Source organism: Oncorhynchus keta, chromosome 13 (assembly GCF_023373465.1).
Source record: "Oncorhynchus keta strain PuntledgeMale-10-30-2019 chromosome 13, Oket_V2, whole genome shotgun sequence".
Classification (NCBI taxonomy): Eukaryota; Metazoa; Chordata; class Actinopteri; order Salmoniformes; family Salmonidae; genus Oncorhynchus; species Oncorhynchus keta.
The window spans coordinates 23,431,299-23,447,280 of NC_068433.1; the positions used below are offsets into that span (position 1 = coordinate 23,431,299).

The following is a 15,982-nucleotide window of genomic DNA, read 5'->3' on the forward strand; positions in this document are numbered from 1 at the left end:
TATCTTGGCCAGGTCGCAGTTGCAAATGAGAACTTGTTCTCAACTAGCCTACCTGGTTAAATAAAGGTGAAATAAAATAAATAAAAATAAAATGCAATAATCCCCAATAATGGTGACAAAAACATTGATGATTTGCCCAATGTTCAACCATTTGAATGGAAATCAAAGATCCCAACATTTTACTCTATTCTTGTTGTAATGGGAATGGCTGAAATGTACTACTAACAAATGTAATACAAAAAATAATTTGCATACTAAAATGTTTTGGTGGATTAACTTAGCTTGATATTGTGAAATGTGCAAATATCTAATGAAGATATTTTTCTTTCAACCTTATTCATTACAAAATATTGTAATTGGTACAAAAGATGAATAAACTGAAGACAGTCCTCTACATGTTCTTTGGTTTGCAAATGACTCCGTCTGGGTGGCACTTCCTGAAGCGAGCCACAACGTCAGGGTCCAAGAGGTGATCAGGGTTCAAGAGGTATCTTAGGTGCATGCCCTCCAATTTGATAGGCAAGAGTTACCCTGAGCGAGAGAGAGAGAGAGCGAAAGAAAATAAATGCAGCTTAGAAAAATAGCAACATACAATAAATACAGAGACACGTACAAGTTGGGTTGGACATTGTGAGGTCTGCCAGAGAGCTCAATCTCCTGGGTACCAGGTGAAAGTATCAATCATCCCACAGATCTCATTTGGCTTGTGGTTGATGGAATGCACCTAAGATAGGAGAAAGAGAGAGGTAGAGACAAAGAGGGAGATATAGGAGAGGGTTGAGTTAAAACAAATCAGGGCTCTCTTGGGATGGGAATGTCACATCAAATGGATTCATTGTGTTTGACCCCTGACCTTGGCCACAATGACATCACAGTCCAGCACTATTGAATCCCTGGGGCTTTCAGTCACATCTACCTACACGTACACACACACACCATAATAACAGTAAATACACAAAACTGACTGCACCAAACTGCCCAAAGCTGAGCCCAGACTCAGATAAGAGGTATGATGCCGCACAACATATCACAATACATATCAAAATCGCTGTAACTGGTTGGTCTTCAACCAAATGATCTCATCAACACGCTCATCGCTACGAGAGAAAGCAAGGGGAAGACCCACAGTCAGATTGGGCCAGTAAGTAAGTCAACTGTCACAAAGTTTAATGAATAAAGAGACTCACCCCAAAAGAAACACATTCTACACACAACGCCATAGCCCTAAAGAAAAGAGCTAGGGAGAAACATGGAGATTAAAACAGTCTATTGTAAATTCTAAGTGAAAGTTGTCAATCAAAGCACCAATCAACATCATCCAAAATCAGGAGTTTAAGGCTTCTATCATTAAACCGCACTGTCAGACCCTTTCTGCTGTAGTGCATGTTCATTAGCTTGTACTGCTCTCCTGGCAGCTGATTGGTCGATTAGTAACGCACTATTCCACTCATATCTGATTGGTGGAGGTAGTGGAGGTACCTGCCTGTCACCCAGAGGAATAGGAGGCCGTCGTCCTGTAGGAAAGGGGTGTGGAGCTTCCTTATCTTGATGTCTGTCAGAGTTCCATAGGGCAGCCCCATGTGGATGTCACAGGGAGGGTCGGCCATCACCACAGATAACTTTTCCAGGACACGGATGCCACAACAGATCCACTGTGATGTGGGACAAAACCGGATCAGGCTGGATCGAACTGCAGCATCAGACTGCCTAAGAACCACATCTGACTACTTTTACTTTTTTATGTCCCCCTTTGGGGTTTACGAAAGTATATGAATTTAGAAAATCCAAACCTGTAGAGACGTGTACCAAAATACCCCCCACCAGTCTCTCCCTCCTTCCTTTTCATAAGCCTCCCCTTTTCCCTTCCCTCTATTCCTCCTCTTCTCTCACCTGAGAGGGGAACAGTTTCCCCACGTTGCTGTCTTCTTCCCCCTGGTATAGTCCCACCTCCATGTCCCAAACTTGGGAACCCATCAGACCCCCCTCTGCCTCTGGAGGCTGTCGATCCCCTAGTGCACATACTGTATTTACAGGTGTCCATGTGGAAACAGGTGCTGAGGAAAGAGCAGTCTTCCAGACTCTCGTCTGTATGCTTGTTGGTGATGCGTCAGAGAGGGGAGAGAAGACTTGGGCTTAGTCAATAGGGTAGGACAACAACAAAAAAGATAGATCAGCCAATCATAAGACACATAAGTGATTGAATAGAGAGAGCTCCAATGAGAATGGAGAGAGCGCTTAGAGATTCAACCAGCACAACAATCTTTTTGTGGAGGGGATGATAAAAATTAAGTATAGAATAAAAGACGAGGTAAAGAAAAAAGGGATTTCTTGATTCATCAAGAACAATACATATTTTGGAGAGTATATCTAAGACTGTGTAGATGCACTGACCGGAAGTGCTGCACTGACCGGAAATGCTGCTCGGTGCAAGCCTGGGGTGTGAATCTGGACCGCATACACTCCTTTCTGGTCCCATGGCCAAAGAACTCCTGGACCTGAGCGCGACCGGAACTCCTCAACAATGGACTGTTCTTTAGCTGTGCTGGTGTTCAGCAGCTCCAGGATCACTCTGCTCATCTATAACACACACTTGGGTTCCATCTATTTCCCTTTCCTCTTCCGGGTTCTACTGTACCTTCTCGCTCTGCTGCTTCTACTTTCTATTGTTGTTCTGTACTTGTCTATGCAAATATAGTAGACCTTACACTGTCGAGCTCATCAGTGATGGTCAGATGAATCAGTAGGCAGTGAGAGGCTCAGGTCAGACAGATATCCCAGGAGTCTCTCCTCTACTTCAGCCTCTTCCTGGGGGGCTCTGGAGGGACGTTCATGCCATGCAGCAGCCTCTTCAGCATTGCTGCCTCCCACCTCTGAGAAAAGATAACCACCAAGTTGTAAATCACATTGGCAGTAACAACAGTGCTTATGCAGACTAAGAGCTTTGCTCACTCACAATCACTAGTATCTGGACCATATAACGATGGGTCCACAGACAATGCACAAACAGTAACATTACTTCTTATTGTCCATCTTCCTTCTGTCAATTCAAATCTGGTATCAGGATAAATATGACATTGAGTCACCGATTGTATACTATGTATTTTTATTAGCTAAGCAATAAGTGGTAAATGCAATTTTCGTATATAAGGGCTCTCTGTGTAACAGCTTTCTTCTGTGGACGAAGGAGAGGACCAAAGCGCAGCTTGGTTAGTGTTCACTATGTTTAATAAAGACGATAAACGTGAACACTATAAAAAACAAAACAACAACTGTGGGGGGCTAGGGGGCTGGGACCAGCTCGGGCGCCAACAATCAACGATAGGCTGAGTGAGTTTAAACCACGCCCAGTCTCTACTCTGACAGGCCAGCTCGGAAGCAGGAACTACTTCTGTCAGAGTATATTATAATAACTCAGGAACAAGTCAGTTCTCTGTTCTACCCTGTGTGGTGTTACAGCGAACCCGTATATACAAAAATTGCATTTACCACTCATTGCTTAGCTAATAAAAAATACATAGTATACAATCGGTGACTCAATGTCATATTTATCCTGATACCAGATTCGATTGACGCAACCCTGTGTGCAAAGTTCAACGTTCACTACATGCCAAGCCGTCTAGGCATACAGTTTGATACATACGTTCGATAAATCCAACGTATGCACCACACAGAACGGACTGCAACTGCCTCTGCAACGCAATGTTGCAAGCATTACATTGGAAATGCGACCTGTACCGAGTTGTGTGGGGTCTTTCTGCCGCCTCTTCAGTCTCTCTCGCAGAGAATCCTGGTGCTTCCTGTGTGCCTGGATGTTGCACCATGTATGCGACATTTCGCTAACATACGCCAGTTCGCTGGCAAGCTTTATGATGTTGTGACATGAGTATGAAATTCTAATTCTGAAGCAACCAGCAAACCAGGCTATTGTCTTGTGAAACAGTGGATGTACATTTTCTAGCTAGCTAAAGCATTTACTGCAAATTGAATGTACTATTTTGTAAGCTTGCCTTGCTTATAATTGCCATGCAATGCAGATAGATTAAATAAAGTAGCTAGTTATGTTCTTGCTTATTGTGCAGTGGAGGATAAAAATACCTGTATGCCCTATGGATGTGTAGCTAGCTATATAGCTGATCTGTGTATGGGCCCAAACGTTTGGTATACATATTAGTTCAGAACCTACCTATAAACCTCAGCTATCATAGACAGTTGTATCAACTTCAAAACAGTCTGAATGACATTAATGAAGCCTATGGATTAAGTAGAATATAACTTTGTGCCAAGGATGCAAGTCGTATTTACATGTAGTAATTACCATGCATGAGATCCTCACATTGTAGCCTGTACATTTAATATATTCACTGATCATGTACTCTACCTTGACAAATAAAGGTGCAGTTCATGTATGAATGTCTTATCCACTACCAGGAGTCACAAATTCCAGTCTTTGAATGATGCTGAGTCTGCATGTATGTATTTATTACAATTATACACTTCAACAGTGTTTACCAATCTTAGTCCTGGGACATCAATTGTTACACATTGAAACTAATAGACTAGAAACAGGATTGAACTAATTAAAAGGCTGATTTGTAATTCATACATACAGAAATATAATTTAAAAAACAGTACACTACACTTCCTATGCATCATGTAAATACTCTAAAACCGGTTCATGTCAATATCTAACACCCTTCGTCTGCATCTGTTAAACAGGTTAGGTGTAGTGTTTCCTCAAATGAGACCTAATTTCAACCAGTAGAGAATGTGAAACGCATTATTGAAAGAAGTGTTATAAATACATGCATTATAAATACAAGTTCAAACTGTACTTCAATGCACATCTCTTGTGCATTATAAAAACAGATGAAGAAAGAGGTGGCGAGAGAGGTGTAAAAGACAGAAAGGGAAAGAGGTAAGAACATAGGAGCAGGGAAGGCACCATATGATTAATGAATCACAGTGCAACCCAAATATTCTCTCAGTTCATCACAATTACATAATAGTGTCTCTAGTCAGCCCAAAGGCGATCTTAAAAGTGGGTGAGGTGGCGATGATAGGTCTGCGGGTCGGCATCCTCTCACATCAAAACATATCTGCAGACGAGAGACAGGTGGAGAGAGCATGTTTAAGCCTTGTTTTTATTTTTTATTCTAACATTGTTAGTCATAATAATCATGAGGTGCAAAACTGACCTTGGATCATTAACTCTGGGACTACTGCATCTCTATCTGTATTTCAATGTAAAGTATCTCTTTAATAATACTTCCTGTTGACCTGACCAAGTGATCTCTCACCTCTGATCATGCTGTGGCCTCTATGTAGCCAGTTCCAATGCAGGAGGGGTTCACCGACACAGCTGATATAACCTAGAGGATTTAGGGTGAAGAGAGGAGGATGAAGTTAAGGAGAGAGACTGTTATTGAGAAAATAAAGTAGTTAAAAGAGACCGTGTTCAACAGGAATCTAGGTGTGGCCTCACCTGGTGTCCATACCACACTAAGTGGCGGCAGAGTTCTTTATGCTGAAAAACATGAACGGACACACGAGGAAAAACAATATAGCATAGTTATAGAAATAATGAAGTGTCTTACTATTCTCCATGGTTGGCCGTCTTACCTGTTCTATGAAGGTGGAAGGAGCCACATTACTCCGCAACACAATCCATCAATCAGATTGATACATGAGTGTGTCGGTGTGGGTTATAGGGTGTCTACATGTTCTACATGTTTTCAATATGGGTGATTTAAAATAGCCTGTTTTGTTTTTGTACAGACATCACACCCTTACCTAAACAGCACCATCACCTGAGAAGTAGAATCAAAGGGAGAGAAATTGGGAACTGAATAACTGCAGTTGACATAGCTAAGTAAATGGAAGAATACTCTTATTGCAATGTGAATGGCTCTTAAAAGAGCCTTTGGTTGTGCATAGTGTAGTCTATGGTGTTAGAGAACAGCTTTTCAAAAAGTAGGTGAAGATCTCCCGCACACAGATTGCCTCTCTTGCTGCGTTGATGGGCCCCATCCTTGAAACATCCTGCAGAGCAGCGGACTTCTCCTCTGGCACATGGCGGTGAGCTGCAGATTTCCTCCTGGTCCTCGTGTCCATCCTCATTTAGTTATGCAGGACATAGGTAGCCTTCACACACCTGAATTCCTCCAGGAGGCAGTCCCATGTGGCCCTGGTCACCCAACCTTGCAGTGCCCTACACGTTAACTGGAGGCAATTGTTTAAGGAATCTCCAGTTACAACGTATCTGTAGGAATATGGAAGACAATGTAATTATTAGACTTTTACATCACCAGGTCATTGTGGATTATAATAATATCCCTGATAACAACTCATGATAACATTGGATTGATAGATGCATGGGCACACGCATGTGTAGTATGTGACAATAACAGGATCTTATCAAGGATAGCATCACAAATGAATACACAAATACTACTTGAAGCTTTGTTGATGAGTTGATCATTTGAATCAGCTGCGCACCCCTTTGAGTCCCCAGGACCAGGACTAAGAACCACTGCTCTTCATTGGGACCTCTTCATATGTAGACAGGATTCCATAGCCCTCTTTATCTGAGGACAGAAAACCTCACAAGAAACAGACTAAATTATAGTCAAATTACACCCCACTGAATATTATGTTACTATTATCTCCATCTTCATTTTTAGGAATAGCCTACTCAAACAAACAAACATAGTCAATAATACAGTAGAAAAATAAGTCTGTATACAATGTGAGCAACTGAGGTGAGATAAGGGAGCTAAAGGCAAAAAAAGGCAGTGGTGGCGAAGTAAATACAATATAGCAAGTAAAACACTGGAATTGCAGTGGAAAAATGTGCAATGTAGAGATAGAAATAATGGGGTGCAAGGGACCAAAAATAAATAAATACAGTAGGGGAAGAGGTAGTTGTTTTGGCTAAATTATAAATGGGCTATGTACAAGTGCAGTAATCTGTGAGCTCCTCTGACAGCTGGTGCTTAAAGCTAGTGAGGGAGATAAGTGTTTCCAGTTTCAGAGATTTTTCTAGTTCGTTCCAGTAATTGGCAGCAGAGAACTGGAAGGAGAGGCGGCCAAAGGAAGAATTGGTTTTGGGGGTGACCAGAGAGATATACCTGCTGGTGCTACAGGTGGGTGCTGCCATGGTGACCAGCGAGCTGAGATAAGGGGGGACTTTACCTAGCAGGGTCTTGTAGATGACCTGGAGCCAGTGGGTTTGGCGATGAGTATGAAGCGAGGGCCAGCCAACGAGAGCGTACAGGTCGCAGTGGTGGGTAGTATATGGGGCTTTGGTGACAAAACGGATGGCACTGTGATAGACTGCATCCAATTTATTGAGTAGGGTATTGGAGGCTATTTTGTAAATGACATCACCGAAGTCGAGGATCGGTAGGATGGTATGTTTGGCAGCATGAGTGAAGGATGCTTTGTTGCGAAATAGGAAGCCAATTCTAGATTTAACTTTGGATTGGAGATGTTTGATGTGAGTCTGGAAGGAGAGTTTACAGTCTAACCAGACACCTAGGTATTTGTAGTTGTCCACATATTCTAAGTCATAACCATCCAGAGTAGTGATGTTGGACGGGCGGGCAGGTGCAGGCAGCAATCGGTTGAAGAGCATGCATTTAGTTTTACTTGTATTTAAAAGCAATTGGAGGCCACGGAAGGAGAGTTGTAATGGCATTGAAGCTTGTCTGGAGGGTTGTTAACACAGTGTCCAAAGAAGGGCCAGAAGTATACAGAATGGTGTCGTCTGCGTAGAGGTGGATCAGAGACTCACCAGCAGCAAGAGCGACATCATTGATGTATACAGAGAAGAGAGTTGGTCCAAGAATTGAACCCTGTGGCACCCCCATGGAGACTGCCAGAGGCCCAGACAACAGGTCCTCCGATTTGACAAACTCTATCAAAGAAGTAGTTGGTGAACCAGGCGAGGCAATTATTTGAGAAACCAAGGCTACCGAGTCTGCCGATGAGGATGTGGTGATTGACAGAGTCGAAAGCCTTGGCAAGATCAATGAACATGGCTGCACAGTATTGTTTCTAATCGATGGCGGATAAGATATCGTTTAGGACCTTGAGCGTGGCTGAGGTGCACCCATGACCCAATATATCACCCAATATGAAGTTAGGTAGATGGTGATATTTCATTCACTTAGCGAGTTATCTATACAGTATGTGAAGTTGGCTAGATACAGTTGAAGTCGGAAGTTTACATACACTTAGGTTGGAGTCATTAAAACTTGTTTTTCAACCACTCCACAAATGTCTTGTTCTCAAACTATAGTGTTGGCAAGTCAGTTAGGACATCTACTTTATGCATGACATGTTTCACAATTCCAGTGGGTCAGAAGTTTACATACAGTAAGTTGACTGTGCCTTTAAACAGCTTGGAAAATTGTAGAAAATGATGTCATGACTTTAGAAGCTTCTGATAGGCGAATTGACATCATTTGAGGCAATTGGGGGTGTACCTGTGGATTCATTTCAAGGCCTACCTTCAAACTCAGTGCCTCTTTGCTTGACATCATGGGAAAATCAAAAGAAATCAGCCAAGACCTCGGGAAAAAAATGTAGACCTCCACAAGTCATCATTGGGAGCAATTTCCAAATGCCTGAAGGTACCACATTCATCTGTACAAACAATAATATGCAATTATAAACACCATAGGACCACGCGGCCGTCCTACTGCTCCAGAAGGAAACACATTCTTTCTCCTAAAGATGAAATGTACTTTGGTGCGAAATGTGCAAATCAATCCCAGAACATCAGCAAAAGACCTTGTGAAGATGCTGGAGGAACAGGTACAAAAGTATCTATATCCACAGTAAATCAAGTCCTATATCGACATAACCTGAAAGGCCGCTCAGCAAGGAAGAAGCCACTGCTCCAAATCCGCCATAAAAAAACCAGACTATGGTTTGCAACTGCACATAGACAAAGATTGTAATTTTTGTAGAAATGTCCTCTGGTCTGAAAAAAAATAAAAATGTTTGGCCATAATGACCATCGTTATGTTTGGAGGAAAAGGGGGAGGCTTGCAAGCCGAAGAACACCATCCCAACCATGAAGCACAGGGGTGGCAGCATCATGTTGTGAGGGTGCTTTGCCGCGGGAGGGACTGGTGCACTTCACAAAATAGATGGCATCGTGAGGCAGGAAAATGATGTGGATATATTGAGGCAACATCTCAAGATATCAGTCAGGAAGTTAAAGCTTGGTCGTAAATGGGTCTTCCAAATGGACACTGACCCCAAGCATACTTCCAAAGTTGTGGCAAAATCGCTTAAGGACAAAGTCAAGGTATTGGAGTGGCCATCACAAAGCCCTGACCACAATCCTATAGAAAATTTGCGGACAGAGTTGAAAAAGTGTGCGCGAGCAAGGAGGCCTACAAACCTGACTCCGTTACACCAGCTCTGTCAGGAGGAATGGGCCAAAATTCACCCAACTTATTGTGGGAAGCTTGTGGAAGGCTACCCAAAACGTTTGACCCATGTTAAACAATTTATTAGGATAGGATAAGTAATCCTTCTCACCCCCCTTTAAGATTTAGATGCACTATTGTAAAGTGACTGTTCTACTGGATGTCATAAGGTGAATGCACCAATTTGTAAGTCGCTCTGGATAAGAGCGTCTGCTAAATGACTTAAATGTAAATTTAAAGGCAATGTTACCAAATGATAATTGAGTGTATATTAACTTCTGACCCACTTGGAATGTGATGAAAGAAATAAAAACTTAAATAAATCACTCTACTATTACTGACATTTCACAATCTTAAAATAAATAAGGTCATCCTAACTGACCTAAAAGACGGGGGATTTTTACGATTAAATGTCAGGAATTGTGAAAAACTGAGTTTAAATGTATTTGGCTAAGGTGTATGTAAACTTCAACTGTTGTTAGCTAGCTAGCTCATTTAGCAGCTCATTTGAGTTACCCTGCACTGTAGCTAATTAGCTAATAATACATCGTTTTTTTAAAACATTTTTGAAATGTAACATATTGACTTAGTTGAATATGTTCTCCCAGCCATGTGGACAACTGGGCAGCAAAGTGTGTTTGTCACCAGAGCATTTTAGAGGATATTACTATTGAACTATGTACCCATTTAATAAACAGACCTTCATACAAACTTGCAATGCTGAATTTTTGACGCACAATTGAACTTGCTACCACCACAAGCGAAATGGGCGACCTAAGCGGCACGCGGCGATTTACCGCTATCAAGTGTACAGGCTCGTTTAGTTTAGCGGGATAATGTGGACCAATAGCTATGTATGGACACCGCAACAACAATACATGAATTGTTCCCTCTTGTTGGAGGAACATCTAACAGGTAACTTTTTTTGAAATCATACGATTTTATTGCAAGTAGGATTTTTCACCTCGCAGAAGTAGTTGAAATAATATGTTTAGGTTATGTTAGGTCGTGGCTATTTAAAATAAATAGATTTGTTAAAATGAGCAGAAGACGGATGTGTTTTGGAAACGGACACATTTCCGGTTCGAAAGGGGACACTTCCGGCGAAATGCTTGTTTTAATGTCTATTGTTCAACAACTATCCAATTTTAGATAGTTCATTAGTTAGCAGTCTGCGGTAAAATAAATAATAATAATACAAACTTCGATTTAGTACATTCACTAAATAAGAGTTGTTTAGCAACGAATATGGTAATATTCTCCTACTGCTGACCCCTCTAAGGCCAGCAGGTGCTGTGTTTTCAATTGAGTTTTCTTGAATTCTTCCAACATCCACCAGGGAAAGATGGCGGAAGTGGATAAGGATGGTGATCCTGCGGCTGAGAAAGATGACCTACAGATTTTAAAGGTATTGCAAAAGATAATGCTATAATCCCTACATGTAATATATTGTCATGAGGTTTCTTAACCTGACTATTTTAATGAAGTTCTTGTCTAAAGTTAGACAGATAACATCTTCCCTTTGATGGTAGCTAGTTCGCTCTCCTCCAGATTCGTTACTATAACAACTGACACCGACGGTCATTAATCTACCAAAATCTGTTTGTGGTTGGTTTTTAGCTATCCCGAGTTGGTTGTCTCTAAATCTCCCGAGCCGTAATTTTTCTCTATATGTTTATGCATCAAGCTCCTCAGTTAGCTAGTTAACGTTAGCTAGCTAGCTTTGGATGGTGTGCATCGTTCTTAGTTACAATCTCTCTCCATTTGCTAACGTTAGACAGCTAGCCATGATGCAGCCAAATAAATGAGCTAGCTAAACTTGCTGCGTCATCATACCTCATAGACCAAGGTGTATTTTTTAAAGAGACTATCTTTACTTCATAAGGTCAGGACCTTATATTGATACTGCATCTGGCAGATAAAGCAACCAAATACTCAATCTTAACGTGAATCGATTCTAAATTGTGATACAGTGTTAGAAACATAAAGCCCTTTTACTTTCATATCGATGTTTTAACCGGCTTTATCACAGTTGTAGCCGACAGTATTTTTCAGTGACAACACATTTCTGGCGGCCTTCTTCCATTACACAGGTGTTCGGGGGCATGCCAAATAGCTAATTAGCACAGGTTGTTCCTCTGTCTTCTGTCTGTCTACTGTAACATGGATATCCGATCTGTGGGAACACTAACCCTATAAAGGTGTGTATCAATGAAAACTTTCTCACTGATACGGTCCTTTGCTTTTAAAACCCAACATGCATGTTGATGTTCGTCGGGGCTCTTAATAAAACTCACTCTTACAGAAGACGCCTTCTTCCAATAACTCTCATGTGTAATGTAATGGATCCCTCATTGCCAATGAGCATGCATATGCACCCACTCATGCAAGGATCCTAGCCTCATCAAGTACATTTGCAGTCCAGTCCTATTCAGCAACACATTGCAAAATCATATTCTTGCATCATCATCTGCCTCTAATCATGCATCTAGTTTCTTTCTCTGGTATCAATACCATGGTATCAATACCAGTTTCCATCTCTGTTTCTGGGTCAGGAACTAGTGGATGAGTTGTATCATTTTCGGGATCATTACTTTGAGACTCACAGTGTGGAGGATGCAGGGAGGAAACAGAGTGATGTGACACAGGAGATGGAGAAGACTCTAACGAAGCTTAGGGAGAAAGAAGGTGAGATGACAGAACAGAAAAGGAAGGTGTGCTGTCATTTAGTAACTACACATGTAAAAAAAATAATATACTGACATTTTGCATGATAGCTTTGTATCCATTTTGCATTTCAATGTTTAGCTACACATATATTTTACTGCACTATTCAGTACTCACACTTGCCTGACTGGAGAGTGGTGTCTTTATGCATTATGTATTCATTAATGACTTACATAACTAAGACTATTTGTGTCCAGCCATCTCATCTAGTCTTATAAGCGCTGTTGTCGTCCACCAGCCAGCTCTCTCATACAGTAGCAATTGAGCCTGGGGACGAGGTTACATAAGCACAGTGCTGACTGAGTTGAGCTTTGCCTCCATTTGATATCTAATATGTGGGGTTACATCTTCAAACACAAAATAATTCAATTGACTACAGAATAATTCAATTGACTACAGAATAATCTCTCTGTCTTCTTCAGAGTCGTATAAGCACAGCGCTGAGTTCCTGCTGCTGCGGGGCCGCTGCCTGGGGGTGGCACCAGAGTTTAGCACCACCGCCGAGGAGTGCCTGTCCAGGGCTGTGAAGCTGGAACCTGGGCTGGTGGAGGGCTGGAATATCCTGGGGGAGCAGTACTGGAAGAAAGGAGACCTGACCACCGCCAAGACTTGTTTCACTGGAGCCCTGCAGCAGGTTAGCAACAATACAGTAGTTATACATTTTATTTGCGTAGCTGCGCGTTATTTAATTTATAGACCGCAGGAATTGCACAGCTCTTGAGGTTAACTGGAGAGAGTGATGTCAGTGTCGTGGTACTGTTATTGTGTTGAGAACAAAGTATTCAGTAGAGCCTTGCTGAGAGGATAACATGAATAGAATGCATGTAAAGTGTGCAACACTGGTTATAGCCTTAGTCCTACACAAACAACAGCTGTTTCTCTCAGCCTTCCAAGCCATAGCTCTTCCTCTCCCATTGTTTCCACCTTTCTTTGTCTCTCTCTTTCTTTTTAACTTCACATCTTTTGTTCACAAATGTCTCTTTTATCCTCTATTCCTAAATCATTTACATTGACCTACCCCCAAACCAATATCCATTTATAATATTTTTTTAAGGAGTTGGGCAATATTATTTTTGCTTTATTGAAGAGAGAGTACAGTGATGGAAAGATGGGCACTATAGAGGAAGAGTCAAAGGGCAGTGTGCCGGATTGGAACCCATTCCAAATCTGGAATAATTGTGCTGCACCACACAGGCTGTGGATTTCCTGGTTTTACCTGGATTATCCTCATCACATATATTTTCTCCCTCCCTCCCAGAAAAAGAACAAGGTGTCTCTGCGCAGTCTGTCCATGGTGCTGAGGCAGCTACCGGGCGTTGATGAGCAGGGGAAGAGGGTCCTGGAGAGTGTGGACATGGCCAGGCAGGCTGTACAGCTGGACGTCACCGACGGCACCTCCTGGTGTGAGTATGATGGGTAGTCTCATAACAGATATTCACATTTCACATGGGGTTACTGGGGTGGAGTATGGGTACAGTTACATACGTTGGAGATGTGGATGGGTCTAAGCATGGTGGGAAATGATTTTGGCTGTAATTCACGTTCTCAAAAGAGAGGATAAAAGATCAGCAGTTTATGTAAATGACTGGTATGAGAAGAAGTGCTGAATATGAGTGGAACATTGAGTTATTGGCATTTTTTTGACAGACATCCTAGGAAATGCCTACATCTCCCTGTTCTTCACCTGCGGACAGAATCCACAGATGTCTCAACAGGCTCTGAGTGCCTATGCACAGGCTGTGAGTTATTATGTCCACACACGCACACCAAACTGGGTTGTTTTTTTACAAAAGCCTGACTGGACAGTATGGGCAAGTCAATTTAATTCTCGGGCAATAATCGTTGTTCAGCAACACTATATAATTCCTTTCCTCTCTGTTCTCTCTCTCAGGAGAAAGTGGACCGAACAGAAACCGCCAACCCTGATCTACACTTCAACAGAGCCACGGTAACACATTGTTTACATATTCTGATATGATTGTTACACTCGGCATGTGAGACATGAATTACATCAGAAAAATGCATGATTGTGTCCCCTCCTTCAGCTGTTCCAGTATGAGGAGATGTTTGGGTCTGCGCTGGGGGGGTACAGCCGGGCTGCGGCACTGGACCCCGCATGGGAGGAGCCTCCAGAGAGGGAGAGGCAGCTGATGGAATACCTGGAGAAACTCACATCACTCACAGAGAACAAGGTAGGACAGGAGAACCACCCACATTCTCATAGATAAACTGCACAGGGCACATCAGTCTCCAAACTACATCTATCAGCAGTTCATGGGATCTGTCTAGGATATAAACTCAATAAATAAATACAAACGCATTTCTTATTACCATTCACCGATGCAAAGGAAGTTGTTATAAATCACCAGTAGGTGGTGGCAGAGTACTATTCTTTCTCACTTGTTAGTCTGCTACTCTTTCACCCCTACAGGGGAAGGTGAAGGCCCGGCGCCTGCGGACAATGCTCTCCAACCTCAGCACGTCGGCCCTGGGGCCGTGCTCCTCCCCTCAGTTCCGCTCCCCCGCAGGCCGCGTTGGGAGCCTGGAGCCCCGCAACCTGTCTGCCTTGACACACGGCCACAACACTGGGGTGGCTGCCCTGGGCAAGGTGGTGTTCAGCCTGGCCTCCGAGGGACGCATGGCCTTGTGAGTCTACCTTCTAGTGATAGAATGCTATCTGTAATGTGGGACCTGCTGTGCACTTTGTGTATCTGTTTGCATACATGTTTCTTTATGCATTTAAATAATGATAGATAGCATTTTGTGTCCTTTTGCTTAATTCTGAATGTTTTTCTCCATACCATACAGTGCATTCCCTTGGTTGAACATGAAGTTTTATGATGAGTTGTCCTCTTACTGTACATTCTCTATGGTGGATAGACAGTAATGTGACTGTCTCTGTCTCTCTCCCAGTACGTTTGGCATGGTGGACAGTGAGGAGACCTGCTGCGTGATCATGGTTTATAACACGGCAGACAGTTGGGGTGTTCTGATTGGCGACTCAGTGGTCATCCCAGAGCCCCATGTCAAACGCCACAGTGTAGCCCACAAGGACCAGGTCAGTCTCTCTCTCTCTCCAGCTAACATGGACCACTGCACACAACTTGTGATAGGAATGTTATAACATTGTGAAAACAGGTCGGTGTCAACAACAACAACATGCAGTACTTGTGCTATAAACATACACAAAGCATCTGACTAGAATACAAACTGTGATTGCACTGTCCAAAGATGCAAATCCTCTCTGTATTAGGTATGATGTTACATTAACAAACGCAATTATTGATACTCGCAACATTTCTGATTCTCTGATCTATTCTCTCTTCTCCCCTGTGCCTCCTGCAGACGTTTGATTTCCGCAGTATACGAGTGGACTCTCCCCTACTCCTCATCGTCAATGGCAAGAGACAGAATGTCCAGGCTCAGACTGCAGCCTCTGTCAGTTACAAGCCCCAGAGTGAATGAGAGGAGGAGGAGGTCGGCGGAGGAAAGAAGCATGATGAGCGAGTGCCTGTTTTTTTTTTTTCCCCTCAAAATGTTTTCATGTGTGAGTTTTGTAAATAGTAGATCCTTGTTATGTTAGTCTTTAGGAATACTGTTTGTACATATTTATAAATATTTCTTCTTTTTTTTGTATTTTGTGGGAGGGAGGCTGGGGGATTTTGTGAATGACTGCCTACAATATGATAATTCATTGCGATGACAATGGTGTCAGGCTTATGTGTTCAAGACATTAAAACAAACATCCCCATTCCCCAAATATTGTGTCTTTCTCCAATGTGGACATGATTTCACATGCATGCTTTATATGGTTG

The 15,982-nt window shown here is 42.4% G+C and overlaps 1 protein-coding gene, 1 long non-coding RNA gene and 1 pseudogene across 2 annotated transcripts; 1 reads left to right on the forward strand and 2 right to left on the reverse strand.

The window, feature by feature from the left end:
- Positions 1 to 649: 649 nt before the first annotated feature.
- On the reverse strand, positions 650 to 2,604 carry LOC127906921 (N6-adenosine-methyltransferase subunit METTL3-like; annotated as a pseudogene).
- Positions 2,605 to 2,733: 129 nt separating this feature from the next.
- Positions 2,734 to 9,533, reverse strand: LOC127906756 (uncharacterized). The gene is made up of 3 exons (XR_008062766.1): positions 6,496 to 9,533; positions 5,992 to 6,259; positions 2,734 to 2,870 (listed from the first exon to the last, which is right to left on the reverse strand). It is a non-coding gene; the product is annotated as an uncharacterized LOC127906756 (long non-coding RNA).
- Positions 9,534 to 10,525: 992 nt separating this feature from the next.
- Positions 10,526 to 15,927, forward strand: ttc5 (tetratricopeptide repeat domain 5). The gene is made up of 10 exons (XM_035783698.2): positions 10,526 to 10,848; positions 11,996 to 12,128; positions 12,590 to 12,801; positions 13,426 to 13,570; positions 13,815 to 13,906; positions 14,059 to 14,115; positions 14,213 to 14,359; positions 14,599 to 14,813; positions 15,081 to 15,225; positions 15,513 to 15,927. The coding sequence occupies exons 1-10, from the start codon at positions 10,786 to 10,788 to the stop codon at positions 15,630 to 15,632; spliced, it is 1,329 nt and encodes a 442-aa protein (XP_035639591.1). The 5' UTR covers positions 10,526 to 10,785; the 3' UTR covers positions 15,633 to 15,927.
- Positions 15,928 to 15,982: the final 55 nt, after the last annotated feature.